The 18,294-nt window shown below is 36.2% G+C and overlaps 1 protein-coding gene across 1 annotated transcript in view; it reads left to right on the forward strand.

Annotated features, from left to right (window-relative positions):
- Positions 1-18,294, forward strand: part of CPNE8 (copine 8) — a 260,899-nt gene that overhangs the window by 182,106 nt on the left and 60,499 nt on the right. Inside the window, exons 12-13 of the mRNA XM_043887094.1 lie at positions 9,954-10,007; positions 10,577-10,638. Of these exons, the coding sequence (XP_043743029.1) occupies positions 9,954-10,007; positions 10,577-10,638 (116 nt within the window). The remainder of the gene's footprint in view (positions 1-9,953; positions 10,008-10,576; positions 10,639-18,294) is intronic.

The raw sequence follows: 18,294 nt of genomic DNA on the forward strand, positions 1-18,294 counted from the left end.
AAGATGCCAATTGATGCACAGGTTTATCTTTGGGCTTTCCATGTTTTTCCTTTTGTCTATATTTCTGTTTTTGTGCCAGTACCATACACTCTTGACGATAGCTTTGTAGTATAGTATGAAATCAGAAAGTTTGATTGATCCAGCTTCATTTTTCTTTCTCAAGAATTCTTTGTCAGTTCAGGGTCTTTTTTATTTCTGCACACACTATATAATTTTTGTTCTAGTTCTGTGAAGAATGCTGTTGGTAATTTGATGAGGCTTGCATTGAATCTGTAGATTGCTTTGGGTAGTATAGTTATTTTCACAGTATTGATTCTTGTGATCCTAGAACAGGCTATATCTCTTCATCTATCTGTGTCATCTTTGATTTCTTTCATCAGCATCTTACAGTTTTCTGCAACAGATCTTTTTCTCTCTTTAAGTAGGTTTATCCCTAGTTATTTTATTCTTTTTGTTGCAGCTTATGCAATTCAATTTCAGGAAAAAAAAATCAGAAAATGCACAGAAGACCTAAACAGACATTTCTGCAAAGAAGACATACAGATGGCCACCAAACATATGAAAAGATGCTCAGTATTGCTCACTATTAGATAAATGCAAGTTAAAACTACAATGAGTTGTCACTTCACACTGGTCAGAATGGCCGTCATTTAAAAAATCTACAAACTATAAATGCTGAAGAAAGTGTGGAGAAAATGGAGTCCTCTTTCACTGTTGGTGATAATGTACACTGATACAACCACTATGGAAAACAGCATGGAGATTCCTTCAGAAACTAGGAATAAAACTACTGTATGACCCAGCAATCCCATTTCTGGGCATATATCCTGAGAAAACCATAATTCAAAAAGACCTATGTGCTCCAATGTTCATTTTTCACTGTTACAATCACCAGGATATGGAAGCAATCTAGATATCCATTGACAGGTGAATTGATAAAGAAGTTGTGACACACATATACAATGGAATATTACTCAGCCATAAAAATAAATGAATTTGAGTCAGTTGAAATGAGGTTGATGAACTTCGAGTCTGATATACAATGAAATAAGTCAGAAAGAGAAAACAGATATCATATGCTAATGCAACTATATGGAATCTAGAAAAATGGTGCTGATGAACCTATTTGCAGGGCATTTCTAGAGACAAAGATGTAGAAGACAATCTTGTGGACACAGAGGGGGAAGGAGAGGGTGAGATGAATTGAGATAGTACCATTGACATGTACACACCACCATGTGTAGAACAAGTAATGGGAAGCTGCTCTGTAACTCTGTGACAATCTAGAGGGATCAGACGAGGGGGTGAGAGGAAGGCTCAAGAGGGAGAGAATATATATACTCATGGCTGATTTGTGTTTTTGTACAGCAGAAACCAACACAGCATTATAAAGCAGTTATCCTCCAATTAAAAGTAAAAAGTGAGGGGCTGGAAAAATATTTTATACAAATGGAAATGAAAAGAAAGTGGGAATTACAATACTCATAGCAGATACAATAGACTGTAAAGCAAAGACTATATAAAGAAGGTAAAAATGTATATAGAAGAAGGTATAAATAGGAGATACTTAATGAAAAAAGAGTCAATACACAAAGAGGATTTTACAGTCATCAGCATATATGCATCTAATATAGAAGCACCCAAATACATAAAATAAATACTAACAAGCATAAATGGAGAAATCAACAGGATTATAGTAACAGTAGGAGACTTTAACACCCCGCTCACATCAATGGAAAGATCTTCTGAACAGAAAATCAATGAGCAACAGAGATCCTGAATGATGCAATGGAGTAGTTAGACTTAATTGGTATTTTCAAGACATTACATAAAAAAATCATAATACACATTATTGTCAAGTGCACATAAAACATTCTCTAGGATGGACCACATACTGGGCACAACAAACCTCAACAAATTTAAGAGTATAAAAGTTATTTCAAGCTCATTCTCTGACCACAACAGCATAAAACTAGAAATCAACCACAGGAAAAGACTTAAAAAAAAAAAAACATGATTACATGGAGACTAAAGGACAAGCTGCTAAAAAAATGAATGGATCAAAGAGGAAATCAAAAGGAAATTTTAAAATACCTTGCAACAAATGACAAAACACAGTCAACAAAATCTATGAGGCACTGCAAAAGCAGTTCTTGAAGAGAAGCTCATAGCAATACAGGTCTTTATCAAAAATCAAGAAAAATTTCAAGCAACCTAACCTATCACCTAAAAGAATTAGAAAAAAAAGAACTAGCAAAACCTAAAGTCAGGAGAAGGAAGGGAATATTAAAGATCAGGGAGGAAATAAATAAAACAGACTAAAAAATAAAACAAAAATTCAGTAAAACCAAGGTCTAGTACTTTGAAAGTATAAAGAAAATTGAATGACTCTGGCCAGGCTCACCAAAAAGAAAAGTAAAAGAATCCAAATAAAATAAGAAATTAAAAAAGAGAGTATCAGAAATCTGATACTGCAGAAAACCAAAAAAAAAAAAAAAACATAAAAAAGAATACTATGAACAATATATGCCAAAAAATTTGACAACCTAGAAGAAATGAACAACTTTCTAGAAAGATATAGCCCACCAAAATTGAATCAAGCAGAAATAGGTAATCGAACAGACCCATCACTTGAAGTGAAATAGAATCTGTAATTTTTTAAAAAAGAAAACTACCTTTAAAAAGCACCCTGTAAACAAAAGTCCAGGACCAGATGGTTTCACAGGCAAATATGATCACATATATAAAGAAAAACTGTTTCTCTTCAAACTCTTCCAAAAAAGAGGAGTGAACACTCCCAAGACATTCTGTGAAGCCACAATCACCCTGTACCAGATAAGATACCACCAATAAAGCAAATTACAGGTCAATGTCTTTTATGAACATAGATTCAAAAATTTTCAACAAAATATTAGCAAATTGAATCCAACAACACATAGAAAAAGTTCCTATACCATGACCAAGTGGGAAGGAAGAGGTAAAATTGTCACTGTGTGTAGATGACATGATAGTGTATATAAAAGACTTCCCAGCTGGCCCTGTGGTCAATAATCTACCTGCCAACAGAGAAGACACAGGTTTGATCCCTGTGTCAGGAAGATCTTCTGGAGTAGGAAACCGCAACCTATTCCACTATACTTGCCTGGAAAATTCCATGGACAGAGGAGCCTGGAGTGCTATAGTCCAGTGGGTTGCAAAGAGTCAGACACAACTGAGTGACTGAGAATATGGCACACAAGGACTCCATACAAAAATTGCTAGATCTAAAACATGAATTCAGCAAAGTAGCACAATGTAAGATTAACATCCAGTTGTTTTGGTGCTATTATTTTCTCTCAGTCTGAGAGCTGTCTTTTCACCTTGCTTATAGTTTCCATCATTGTGCAAAAGCTTTTAAGTTTAATTAGGTCACTTCTGTTTATTTTTGTTTTTATTTGCATTACTATTGGAGGTGGGTCATAGAGGATCTTGCTGTGATTTATTTGGAGAGTGTTCTGCCTATGTTTTCCTCTACAAGTTTTATAGTTGCTGGTCTTACATTTAGGTCTTTAATCCATTTTTTAGTTTATTTTTGTGTATGGTGTTATAAAGTGTTCTAGTTTCAGTCTTTTACACATAGTTGATCAGTTTTTCTCAGCACCACTTGTTGAAGAGACTGTCTTTTCTCCATTGCAAATTTTTGCCTCCTTTGTCAAAGATAAGGTGTCCATAGGTACATGGATTTATCTCTGAACTTTATTTTGTTCCCGTGGTTTTGCACAACAAAGGAAACTGTAAGCAAGGTAAAAAGACAACCATCAGAATGGAAGAAAATAATAGCAAATGAAGCAACTGACAAAGAATTAATCTCCAAAATATACAAGCAACTCATGCAGCTCAATACCAGAAAAATGAACAGTCAAAAAGTGGGCAAAAGACCTAAACAGACCTTTCTCCAAAGAGGACATACAGATGGTTAATAAACACTAGATAAGATGCTCAATGTCACTCATTATTAGAGAAATGCAAATCAAAACCACAATGAGGTACCATCTCACACTGGTCAGAATGGCCATCATCAAAAAGTCTACAAACAATAAATGCTGGAGAGGGTATGGAGAAAAGGGAACCCTCTCACCCTATTAGTGGGAATGCAAACTGGTACAGCCACTATAGAGAACAGTGCGGTGATCCCTTAAAAAACTGGTAATAGAACTGTCATACTACCCATCTCTCCCACTGCTGGGCATACACCCCAAGGAAACCAGAACTGAAAGAGATGCATGTACCCCATTGTTGATTGAAGCACTATTAGCTAGGAAATGGAAGCAACCTAGATGTCCAGCAGCAGGTGAATGGATAAGGAAGTTGAGGTACATATATATAATGGAATATTACTCAGCTATTAAAAGGAATGGGCTTCTCTTATAGCTCAGTTGGTAAAGAATCTGCCTGCAATGCAGGAGACCCTGTTTGATTCCTGGGTCAAGAAGATCCACTGGAGAAGAGAAAGGCTACCCACTCCAGTATTCTGGCCTGGAGAATTCCATGGACTGTATAGTCTATGGGGTCGCAGAGTCTGACACAACTGAGTGACTGTCACTAAAATGAAATGCATTTGAGTCAGTTCTAATGAGGTGGTTGAACCTGGAACCTATTATACAGAGTGAAGTCAGAAACAGGAAGACCTATACTGTATATTAACACACACACACACACACACACACACACACACACATATATATGTGTATATATATATATGGAATTTAGAAAGATGGTACAGACGATCCTACCATGTGGCAGCAAAGGAGACACAGATGTACAGAACAGATTTTTTGGACTCTATGGGAGAAGGCAAGGGTGGGGTAATTTAAGAGAATAGCACTGAGACATGTTTATTACCATATGTAAAATAGATGACCAGTGCAAGTTTGATATATGAACCAGGGTAACCAAAGCTGTTGCTTTGGGACAACCCAGAGGGATAGCATAGGGAGGGAGATGGGAGGGGTGTTCAGGATGGGGGGACACATGTATACCTGTGGCCAATTCATGTTGATGTATGGCACAAAACCATCACAATATTATAAAACAACTATCCTCCAATTAAGATTAATTAATTAATTTAAAAGAAAAAAAAAACCTTATCTTGGAAGCAGATGGAAAAAGCTGCCAATGTCAATCTGCCGTGCTTTTGGACCCATCGCTGTCTTGTACAAGTTCAACAGTCCAACTGTTTCTGCTCCACTTAAGTGGCTTTTTCTTATTTGCTTGCAGCATTCTAAAAGCGTCCACATGCTTCTAGAGCTTTTGATATAAGGATAGCAAGAGTCCAAACCTTCAAGGTGCTATTCCTTCCTCCTCCAACCCCCGCCAATTGAATTGCAGACAGAAAAAAACAACGTTAGAAGCAGAGGCTTTTGAGCTGGACATGACCTGACTGATCTCATTCAGCCATTTTTCAAACCAACGTTTCAAGGAGGGCTTTGATAGTTTTGCATATGTTACCTAGCTTCAAATTCCATTTATAACTGTAATTTTAAATTACACATTGAATAGCAGTTTTTAAGGTGTTGGAGATAACTAACATAGGATTCTCCTGCCATCTTCATTTAACTTAGAGGGGAGTGGAGCCCTTGAAAAAAAAAAAAAAATACCTACTCTTCACCGCTATGTCTCTGTGAGACACGGGTTTACCCAATGCAGAAATAAGTTTTATCTGCAACTTCTGGCTTAATATGTGAATGTCCATCTCAACAGCCTCAGTGAGAATCAGTTGCTTTGTATGTTAACACTAATTAGACCATAGGAAAATATTTTACTGATGAAATGCTACTTGAAATTGCTGCTTTAAAAAAAAAATGAGATTAACTTCTAGAAATCAATTGCATTTCTTTGCACTAACAATGTAATAACAGAAAGGTAATGTTATATAGATATATATAGATACAGATATAGATAACTTTCAAAATTGCATAAAAATAAAATACCTACAAATAAACCTGACCAATGAGGTGAAAGACTTATATGCTGAGAACTATAAAACATTAATTGAGGAAATTAAAGAAGATTCAAAGAAATGGAAAGATATCCCATGCTCTTGAATTAGAAGAATTAATATTGTTAAAATGTTAAAACTACCCAAAGCAGTCTGCAGATTTAATGTGATCCCTATCAAACTGCCCATTACATTTTCATAAAACTAGACTAGATAACCCAAAAATAAATATGGAATCAAAAATATCTATGTGTATTATGTGTATTCAATCGCTTAGTACTATCCAATTCTTTATGACCCCCATGGACTGTAGCCCACCAAGCTCCTCTATCCATGGGATTTTCTGCCAATGAACTAGAGTGGGTTGCCATTTCTTATTCCAGGGTATCTTCCCGACCCAGGGATTAAACCCATGTCTCTTGTGTCTCCTGCATGAGCAGGCAGAATCTTTGCCACTGTGCCACCTGAGAAACCCAAAAGGAAGGAAATTTGAACACATGCTGTAACAGAGATGATGGCTCAGACGGTAAAGAATCTGCCTGCAATGAGGGGGACCTGGGTTTGATCCCTGGGTTAGGAAGATCCCTTAGATAAGGGGATGGCAACCCCCTCCAGTATTCTTGCCTGGAGAATCCCATGGACACGGGAGCCTGGCGGGCTTCAGAGCATAGAGTAGTTCTGAGGAACAAAAACAAAGCAGAAGTGTAACCCTCCCAGACTTCAGACAGTACTACAAAGCTCCACTTATCAAAATTGTGATATTTGTTCAAAAGTAGACATACAGATCAATGGAACAGAATAGGGAGTCCAGAAATAAATCCACACACCTATGATCAATAAATCTTTGATAAAGGAAACAAGAATATAAAATGAGAAAAGGACAGTCTCTTCATCAAGTGGTGCAGGGAAAGCAGGACAGGTGCATGTAAACCAATGAAGTTAGCACACACCCTCACACCATGCACAAAATGAAACAAAATGACCTAAAGACTTCAACATAAGACAGGGCCCCATAAAACTCCTAGAAGAGAGTATAGGCGAAACATTCTCTAACATAAATCAAACAAATGTTTTCTTAGGTCAGTCTCCCAAAGCAATAGAAATAAAATCGAAAATAAGTTGCACCTAATCAAACTTAACAAGCTTTTGCATAGTAAAGGAAACCATTAAAAAAAAAATGAAAAGGCAACCTACAGAAGGGGAGAAAATATTTGCAAATGATGCAACTGACAAGGGCTTAATCTCCAAAATATACAAACAGGTCATACAACTCAACAACAAAAAATACCACAACAACCCATTCAGAAAATGGGCAGAAGCCCTTAATATACATTTCTTTAAAGACATCTGGCCAGTAGGCACATGAAAAGATGCTCAACATCGCTAATTAGTAGGCAAATGCAAGTTAAAACTGTAATGAAGTAGCATTTCACACCAGTCAGAATGGTCATCATTAAAAAGTCCACAAATGACACATGCTAGATAGGGTATGGAGAAAAGGGAATCCTCCTACGGCATTGGTGGCAATGTAAGTTGGTGCAGTCACTATGGAAAACAGTATGGAGTTTCCTTAGAAAATTAAATATAAAATCACCATATGATCCAGCAATCCTATTCCTGAGCATATACCCAGACAAAACTGTAATTCAAAAGTATATAGACACCTATGTTCATAACAGCACTGTTCGCAGTAGTCAAAATATGGAAGCAACCTAAATGTCTATGACAGATGAATAGATAAAGAATAGGTGCTACAAATATACAATGGAATACTACTCAGTCATAAAAAAATAATGCCATTTGCAGCATCATGGATGCAACTAGAGATTATTATACCAAGTGAAGTAAGTCAGAAAGAGAAAGACAAATACCGTGTGATACCACTTATATGTGGAATCTAAAATATGGCACAAATGAACCTATCTACAAAATAGAAACAGACTCACAAACATAGAGATCAGACTTGTGGTTGCCAAGAGGAAGGGTGACTAGGATTTAGGGTTGGTAAATGCAAACTATACATTTCGAGTAGATACACAACAAGGTCCTACTGTTTGGCACAGGGAACTATATCCAATGTCCTGGGATAAACCGTAATGGAGAAGAATATTTTAAAAGATTGTATTTATATATGTATAAAACTGAGTCACTTTGCTGTCCAACAGAGAATGGCGCTACATTGTAAATCAACTATACTTCAATAAAAAATATAAAAACTAAAAAGAAAAAATTTTAAATATAAAGCAAAACAAAATGTTAGAAAAAAATCAGAAACAGCTCAAGCAGCAGGAGCATTAGGAACACATTCAAACAATTAGCAACTCTACAAGCTGGCATTTAATCAGGTGTTTGGGTTGTTGTTTTTGACTCCAATCATGGTTAAAATCTTTTTCTACATTTATTCTTTTAAAGGCTGTGTAGAAAAAAAAACTCATAAATCGCACAGATTCCTTTTCTCTTATATTCTTGTTAAGAGTCTATAACTACCAATAAGAAGATAAGACAAAGAGGAATAGGTCCCTATGGATGGCTTCTTATCTTGCCTACCTTGTAGGGTATGATTCTCAGCCAGGCAGAATTAAATGGGACAATGGAAAAGCCCATAGATCATATCATTTAAGACCCAACTGAGAACTAAATAAAATTCCTAAAATGAAAATAAATAAGTTAATAAATAAATGCTGCCTGCTGGTTTATAGACTTGTTTTGTCAGGTAAAGACCTTCTCCTGGTGGTTCTCCAGGCTTATGGGGCTACCTTCAAAACTGCAGTTGTGGTGGTTTAGAGCTGGCATTGAAGCAATTGCTAGGTATACAGTAGGATCTACTGATGGTATGCTTGTTACTAGGGGCTCAGGTGAGTGTGGGTTAGGTTTGCTGCTGGGTGGATGAGACTGGCTCCAGTACTTTGTTCAGTAGGGTGGTCCTGGGCCAAGGTTCCTTTTCAGAGTGCGCAGTTGAGACCTCAGTCGGTCAGCCTATTTCTAGGTTTGTGAATCCGTGTGACTCCCACCAGCACTCCCACCAGGACTCCAAACTTTTACACATTATTATGTGTCTGATGGAAATTACTATCATTATTAAGCAATAACTAGAGCCCTTACATGCCTTCCCAGGTGATGCTACGAGGGGCTTCCCTCCTAGCTCAGTTGGTAAAGAATCTGCCTGCAATGCAGGAGACCTGGTTTCGATCCCTAGGTCAGGAACATCCCCTGGAGGAGGAAATGGTAACCCACTCCAGTATTCTTGCCTGGAGAATTGCATGGACAGAGGAACCTGGCAGGAGCCTCTGTCCATGGAGTCACAAGAGTTAGACACGATTTAATGACTATACTACCAACATCACCATGACCACCAGGTGATGCTAGTGGTAAAGAACCCGCCTGCCAGTGCAGGAGGCATAAGAGATGTGAGTTTGATCCCTGGGTAGGGAAGATCCCCTGGAGGAAGGCATGGCAACCCACTCTAGTATTCTTGCCTGGAGAATTCCATGGACAAAGGAGTCTGGAGTGCTATGCTCCATAGGGTCAGAAAGAGTCAGACACAATTGAAGTAACTTAGTACGCATGCACAGAGACCTTAAAGAGTCCAATATTTGAATGATTTGTCATTAGCATATATAATCAAATTAAAACTGTTATGTCTTAAGTATATTTTGTTTATTTGAGAAATCTATAGTTTTTCTACAAATCAATCACTAATATTTGAGACCTCACAGCAGGAAGATGTATATGGGTATGGTAATCAATGCATAAGGTAATTGAGAAGAATATTACTGAAAAAAAAGATTTTTTTAAGGAAGATAATCACTAGTAATTTTGCAGAGATGTTTTGGCTGATAGACTATCAAGGAGTTGTACTAAAGACATTAGTAAGTAAATAAATCCATAAGATGTGAAGATACAAGGTTGGACTACACATTTTTAAAATATTTCAGTGTAAATTCTAACACTGTAATTGTTTTATCTGCTCTTTAAGGTGATAAATCCCAAAAAGAAAGGAAAAAAGAAGAAATATACTAATTCAGGAACAGTAAGTCAAATTTCATGTTATTTATTAAGGATTCAAATAAATGAATTTAAAAAATGAAGCAACTAAAAACTGAACTCTTTCATTAGGATTTTAATATGAAGGTATATAATAAAAAATTAACTTTCTATGGGAATGATTGTAATAGAGAACACCTCATAGGACATAGCAACCCAGCTTCCTGCAAGTTGTAAAGGGGTTGAATTGTGTCTGAGGGAAGAAGAAGTTTTATTATGAATTCTTCATTTAATGAAATCACACGAGAAAGTCAAGCAGACCTGAAAAAGTGAAGTAACCCTGTGTCCTTGTAGATAATTTGCATGTTGTTCTTCAAAGTAAGTAAATTGCTCATAGAAAGGAGTTACTTAATTTTTAGCCCCTTTTCTTCTGATAATTTTAAATGTAAGAACAATCAGTCCTAGCAAAGTTTAAATAGAATACCTTTATTGATTTACAAAATGCTAGGAAATATAATTTTCTCTCTAACACTTAGAAAAAAGTCCAGTTGGGGTTGCAATTAGTACTGGTATATAATTCTCTTGTTTTTGTTTTCTTTTGTTTTCTTTCTTCAGGTCACCTTGCTGTCTTTCTTGGTAGAAACAGAAGTTTCATTCCTTGACTATATTAAGGGAGGGTAAGTCATTTTCTGAAATTGTTTCATTGCTTAAGCAATGCTGAGAGGCAAGTTTGAATGTGTTTAGAAACCATGACAACAGCAGTCAGAGACATCACTTCTGTAAACCTCTTCCAAATGATGATTAAGAGGGTTTTGTTGTTCTTTTTTGTTTGTTTTTGCCAATACTGATTTATTACTAGAGTGCTGTCAAGCCAAAGAAGTGGGGCCAAAAGAACAAACACAGTTTCTCCCAAAACAGAGAGCTTAACCCCTATTGCTGTTTGTTAAGAAAACAAAACAAAAGCTATACTAACCCAATATACTAGGCAATCTTTGCTATATATGGGCATCTTGAAACCTGCCACTTGGACATAGACTGAGACAACGGGGTGATTGTTTCAATAAAGTCAAAGGAAAACATACTAAGAAGGAAAAATCCTTGCCAACTCTCCTTAGTATCCCAATATCTGAATATTTTTGTCTTTTGAAGATGGGAAAATAGAAAGTTAAATTTGTCATAAAAAAATATATTCCTATGTAAATAAACTCCTTGGTAGCTGTAGGTAAAAAGATAGAAAAGATGAACTCTCTTAGCATGCTCTTTGTAAACTTTAAAAAAAAAAAAAAGCACTTTATAGATCTGGCTATAATTTGCATGTTGAAATGATAATTTGAATTTTTAAAATTAAAATTCCTTTCAAGTTTGTTTTCTTGGCTTTGCTTTGTGAGTCTTTTAAGTGAGTGTGTGTGTGTGTGAGAAAGAAATACCCAATATGTATTTTCAGCAGTACAAATTTAGTAATATTTTCATGTGAATCTATCCTTAAAGATATTTTCAGAATCTGTTATGAATAAATCAATTTTATTGGGTATTCATATTCTCCTTCTGCTAGATTGTTGTTTTTCAATGGCTACACTATGTTTAACTCCTTGCAATCCTCTGGACTTTAGCATGGCAGGATCTTTTGTCTTCCATTATTACCTGGAGTTTGCACAAATTCACATTCATTGAATCGATTATGTCATCCAACCATCACATCTTCTGCCACCCCCTGCTACTTTTGCCTTCAATCTTTCCCAACATCAGGTATTTTTCATCTCTTAGCATCAGGTGGCCAAAGTATTGGAGATCCAACTTCAACAATAGTCCTTCCAATGAACGTTCAGAGTTGATTTCCTTTAGAATTGACTGGTTTGGTCTCCTCGCAGTCCAAGAGACTCTCAAATGTCTTCCGGCATCACAATTTGAGAGCATCAGTTCTTCAGCACTCAGCCTTCTTTATAGACCAACACTCACATTAGTGTGTGACTATTGGAAAAGCCATAGCTTTGACTATGCAGACGTTTATTGACAAGGTGATGTCTCTTGCTTTTAAATACAATGTCTAGGTTTGTCATAGCCTTCCTGCCAAGAAGCAATCGTCTTCTTAATTTCATGACTGCAGTCACCATATGCAGTGATTTTAAAGCCCAAGAGGAGGAAATCTGTCCCTGCTTCTACCTTTTCTCCTTCTGTTTACCATGAAGTGATCAGATCAGAGGCCATGATCTTATTTTTAATATTGAATCTTAAGGCGGCTTTTTTCACTCTCCTCCTTCACTCTCCTCAAGAGGTTCTTTGGTTCCTCTTCACTTTTTGCCATTAAAGTGGAATCATTTGCATATCTGAGGTTGTTGTTATTTCTTCCAACAATCTTGATTCCAGCTTGTAACTTACCCTTACTGAATAGCTTTACTACTTTTAAACTTTGCTATTTTAATAGATAAATATTATAAGTCACTGTCAGTTTTTAATCTGTGGAACCTCTTTTTTACCCATTGTGATGTTCTTTGTAAAAGTCCATGTTTAACCAGATGTATCTTTGGAAACACAGGTTTCAAAACCTTTTGTTTTTGCTTTTCCTCTGCTCCATCTCCCCTAGTCCAACCAAAAGAGATTGAGGGTTTTCAGCTAAGGATTTAAGACCAAATTTAGCTAGGAGCTACATACTTCCCTGCAGCTAACACTCAGCTAAACTTCCCCGAAACTCACATCTTAGTCTTTGACACCACTTCTCTTCCACACACATCTAAAGAGACTCTTCTTAATCTGGCCTTGCCTTTTGCCCTGTGATTACATTGAAGAAGAGCAATAAAATTAACTTCATTTTGGGTTGCAATCAATGAAGCGATCCAAAGGATTATTTTAGAGATCGAAGCTATTGGCAGATTTGTGGAGTTATCAAGGTTAGTTCTTTTGAACTATATTTCTGAATAAGTATGACATTTCAGAAGTGATTGGAATCAAGTGTTGAGTTCAGTTTTGTTTTTATAAAAGATTATAGTAACTACTTACTTTTAACTTAAAATATCAAGATATCAGGATTTGCTACTGGTATTTGTGGATTTTTTTGTTGCTAACTTAGGTAAGCATCATTATGCTAATTTGCTTGGCATCAATTCAGAAAATTACTCACCCTACTCTAGTTCAGGAGAAACTATTGTTATGTTTTGCTTGTGCTAAATCTTGACAAATAAAACTAGAGGTCTTCGAAAAAGGTGAAAAATCATCATATAAAATATGAGTAACTACAATTAAATTGGTACTCTGACTAGCTGTGGCTTATTCAAAATAACATTAGTTTAGGTTTTCCTGTTTTCATTTTGTTCTCTACATGAATTTAGTATAAACTATTTTCCTTACCCTGGACAACATGTAGGAGCATAAGAATAGACAAAGAGGGCAAAACAGGTGACTGGTGTGGAACATGTAGGACTAACAGATTGTGATAAGACTCTCAGAAGGAAATTCTCGAATTGCACTTTAAAATGTAATCTCTGTTTTTCATCTCACAAAAAATAATTGAATAGAAAATTGTGAAAATACTTTTTTTGCATGAATCCAGGTAGAAATTATGCGTAATTAAGAAGGAACACATTTAAATATTAAACAAAATTGTTTTCATAATCCTTTAATATCTTCCCCTTCAAAGGAACTCCTTTACAGGTCTAATTCTTAATATTGGATACTCTAGGTTTCCATTACTTTAGTAATTATTGATATAGATATGTACCTATAGATATAGATATCTATATATGTATAGATATAGATATAGATTGATTGTGAAATCATGTTGTTAGCATGTTACTTTTCATTCATTATTTCAGTTCCTAACACCCTTTGTTTACCTGCAGTAGACAGGTAGATGTTGGAAGTATATAGTGAGCAGATGAGACAAATGCATTCTCAATTAGTCAAAGTCCAATTTTTATGGAAACATTATGTGAAATAAAAACTTAATTTTTAGCCCTTTTTTCCTTTAGCTTTTTGTTTGTTTCCTTTTTTTTTTTCCTAAGCAGCATCATGCTTTCCTTGGAGCATAAGATACAATTAGATAGAATTCATGACTTGTGTTAGTAAAGAGATTTATTTTCTAAATAGAATAATATCCACAAAGGAGACCTTACTGTAGAGTAAAAAAAAATAAAGAAAGAAAAATAATTGCCTCTTCTGGGTTGTTGACCTTGTGGTTATTATTTTTAATCATACTCTATGTTTTTCCCTGTGATTATTTTATTTCTTATTAAAAATAATTTTAATTCCAAAAGTCTGGTATAATTGGCAACCAAAGATGTTTACTTAGTAATACTTAATGTATGACACTGAGTATCCCAATTATCATCGGTAAGGACAATGTCAAATTCATTTAAAATCAGAGACAGTTCTGAAATCTAAATACTCCTTTAAGGTAACATCACCATTTTTGTAATAATAATTTTTATTTGTGAAGTGGGTTTATTGACCTCTACAGACAATAGCTCACAATATAAGTAGCTGAAGACAGCATCATAAATTTCAACTTTGTTTTATCTGCCTTTCTGTCATCTGTGTCTCTCAGGTCTTCATGAAACTCCACTCTACCACTAACATGACTAAGGGAAAAATTACCTATAAAGGTTTTCACATTTCTTTGATGGGCAGATGAATGGGGAAAACAGATCTCAAGTTCTCATGCACTGAGTACTCCTAAGCAACCATCATGTCAATCTGAAACCCTAGTCTACATTTTTATCAGAAAATTCAGTGTATTTGAATCTTGCAGGCCTACAGACTGTCATTTAGTTCCTGTGACTAAAGCCCAAAATGTCATCTACCTGGTCCCGAATGAACCTCACAATCGCTTATATACAGGGGTTGCTAGTTTCTCTGAGCGTCATTTTAGTTTTTCATTTGTATCACTTTTCTCCTTAAATGTCACTTATTTGTGTCCAACTCTCTGTGACCCTGTGGACTGTGCTCAGCCAGGATCCTCTATCCATGGGTTTCTCCGGGCAAAAATACTGGAGCAAGTTGCCATTCCTTTCTCCAGGGAATCTTACCAACCCAGGGATTCAACCAAGTTCTTCTGCATTGCAGTCAGATTCTTTACCATCTGAGCCACCAGGGAAGCCTTTTTTCCATAAAGAGACTGGCAATCTAAAAATATTTTTATAGAGCAGAACATACAGTAGACCCTGATTAATACAGATTAATTAGAAAGCCACTTTAAGCCTGACTTCCACTCTTTTCCCCAAATCTCTTAGCATGATGAAACATTAGAAACAAGCATGAACTTTAAGCAAAGAGTGTGACAATTTATTTTACTGGATTACAAACCTGCATGTCTGTCTAGTTCAGATTTTATCATCTGCGACCTTCCTGTTTCTATAGCTTATATCACAAGCACCAAAAAGCAAAACAGATAGACTAAACTTTCCAGGAGAAGAAAAAAAATGCTTCTGTATTGCCTCTGCCAGAAATGATCTCAACTCTATATCTGGTTTTACTGATTTGGAGGAAGGCAGGATCAAGATTAGGAGCATGAACTGCTTATTTTCCTTACATACTAACTGAAAGGGGGCATCAGAGAAGGTAATAGGAGTGATACTAAGTGGGCAAGTTCCAGGAAAGACAAAATAAGAGATAAATGTTTGGAAAAACATTGAGTCAATTAAATGAATGGTTGCTAACAGCAGTGCCAGACCAGCTTACCTGCCTCCTGAAAAGTCTGTATGCAGGTCAAGAACAACAGTCAGAACCAGACAAGGAACAATGGACTGGTTCCAGGTTGGGAAAGGAGTACATCAAGGCTCTATATTGTCACCCTGCTTATTTAACTTATATGTAGAGTACATCATGCGAAATGCCAGGCTGGATGAAGCACAAGCTGTAATCAAGATTGCCGGGAGAAATATCAACAACCTTAGATGTGCACATATGTGCACCACCCATATGGCAGAAAGAGGAAATAAATAGCCTCTTGATGAAAGTGAAAGAGGAGAGTGAAAAAGCTGGCTTAAAACCCAACATTCAAAAAATAAAGATTATGGCATCCGGTCCCATCACTTCATGGCAAATAGATGGGGAAACAATGGAAACCGACAATAGTGACAGACTATTTTCTTGGGCTCCACAATCACTGCAGATGGTGACTGCAGCCATGAAATTAAAAGACACTTGTTCCTTGGAAGAAAAGCTATGACCAATGTATACAGCATATTAAAAAGCAGAGACATCACTTTGCCAACAAAGGTCCATCTAGTTAAAGCTGTGTTTTTTTCAGGAGTCATGTATTGATATAAGAGTTGAACCCTAAAGAAAGCTGAAAATAAAAGTCGCTCAGTTGTGTCCTACTCTTTGCAACCCCACGGACTATACAGTCCATGGAATTCTCCAGGCCAGAATACTAGAGTGAGTAGCTGTCCCCTTCTCCAGGGGATCTTCCCAACCCAGGAATCAAATTGGGGTCTCCTGCATTGCAGGCAGATTCTTTACCAGCTGAGCTACCAGGGAAGCCCTAAAGAAAGCTGAGCACTGAAGAACTGATGCTTGGAACTGTAGTGTTGGAGAAGACTCTTGAGAGTCCCTTGGACTGCAAGAAGATCAAATCAGTCAGTCTTAAAGGAAATTAGTCCTGAATATTCATCGGAAGGACTGATGCTGAAGCTGAAGTTCCAATACATTGGCCACCTGATGGGAAGAACTGACTCATTGGAAAAGACCCTGACGGTGGGAAAGATTGGCAGGAGGACAAGAGGAGGACAGAGGATGAGACGTTCGGAGGGCATCACTGACTGGATGGATATTAGTTTGAGCAAACTCCAGGAGATAGTGATGGACAGAGAAGGCTGGCGTGCTGTGTTCCCTGGGGTCTCAAAGAGTCGGACATGACTGAGTGACTGAACTGAACCAAAATCTAAAATACTCGCATTTTTCAAATGCTCTTAAAAAAGTACAATTTCTAATCCATAATAGTTTATCCTAAAACCCAGTTCTGTCATATGCTTCAGCTGAATCGAGGTTATAATTTGTTGAATTCTGAATTTAACTGATGACAGTGCATTATAATGACCAAGCATTGGGTTCTGTACCAACTGCCTGGTTCAAATCCTAGATCTTTCCTTGTTAGCAAAACCTGTTTATGTTTCTATGAAAGAGGAACAAAAATAAAAATAACCTACCTCATAGGCTGATTTTGCGGATTAAACGGCAATAGCTATCATTTTTCTGAATTATATGAATTTGTTTAAAGTTCTCATATGTCTTTACTCATTTGATCATCACAATATTGTTGCCAGCAAATGTCCTAATTATCAGAGACAGGGAGAGAAAACTTTATGGAGTCAGTAAAAGTCTTTTTTAAAGTTCAATTCTCTTTGAAGGATAGTGCCAGGTTATTCCTTCCATTGCAGTCAATCGCCCAAATTCTTGACACTGAATCTAAAATTGGTCCAAAATTATGCATAAAAGATTTATATTCCACTCTAAATAAAAAGTCTTAGAAGAAGAGTTAAAGCTACCTTTCTACCTATTATAAGCTCATTGTAGAGGCTCAAAGCTGGTTTATTAATATGCCAGTTTAAAGGTGAGTTGAATATCAGTAAGTGCCATTATTAACAAGCCCCATAAGGATTTTTTGAAAACTACTTGAAGCAAGTGCATGATGCTATAAAATGTTTGTCTTAGTTTTACAAAATTGGTAGCATTGTATTGGATATGTTATCTCAGGAACCGCATCTTGCCAGAAGATGCAGCACTTTAAGTGTTTTTTTGAAAAATAAATATACATATCTAGAGTTTTTATAGTGCTTTACAGTGCTTCTTATGGCACCTAGGTGTTTTACATTCATCAAATAAGAGCTAAACCCTGCAGTGCTGAATGGGGATAAATATAATAAAAAATAAAGCCATTCTGCCTTCTAGAAGTGCATTCACATAAAACATTATCATATCCAAACTAAAATCATCTAAAATGCGATTTGGAAAAGAAACTTTTGTAAGTATTAAGATTCATAAGCAGTATTTTGGCTAATGCTCGATTCTAATTTTTGTATATACAAATGCAGGCTTGAGAGATGTCCAGTTATAGCCTTTAAGATTGCGATTTAATTGCCAACTTATGCTATTTTTTTCAAGTGATTCTTTTCAAAACTATAGATTTCAAAGTCAAAGAAAATTGCATGTATGTTTCATCATCAGAACCAATGCTAATTTAGCCAAAATATTGAAAATCTATTTTGTACTAAGAAGTTTCTTAGTTATGTTTCACTATCAGAGTGTGCACTTCTGGCCAAACTATGTCCAAAATAGTTTCTTTCTGGTGAGCAACTGAAACCTTGGGAGCCAGCAGAAAGGAAATCAGTAAAGGTGGCTTA

Source organism: Cervus elaphus, chromosome 3 (assembly GCF_910594005.1).
Source record: "Cervus elaphus chromosome 3, mCerEla1.1, whole genome shotgun sequence".
NCBI classification, from domain to species: Eukaryota; Metazoa; Chordata; class Mammalia; order Artiodactyla; family Cervidae; genus Cervus; species Cervus elaphus.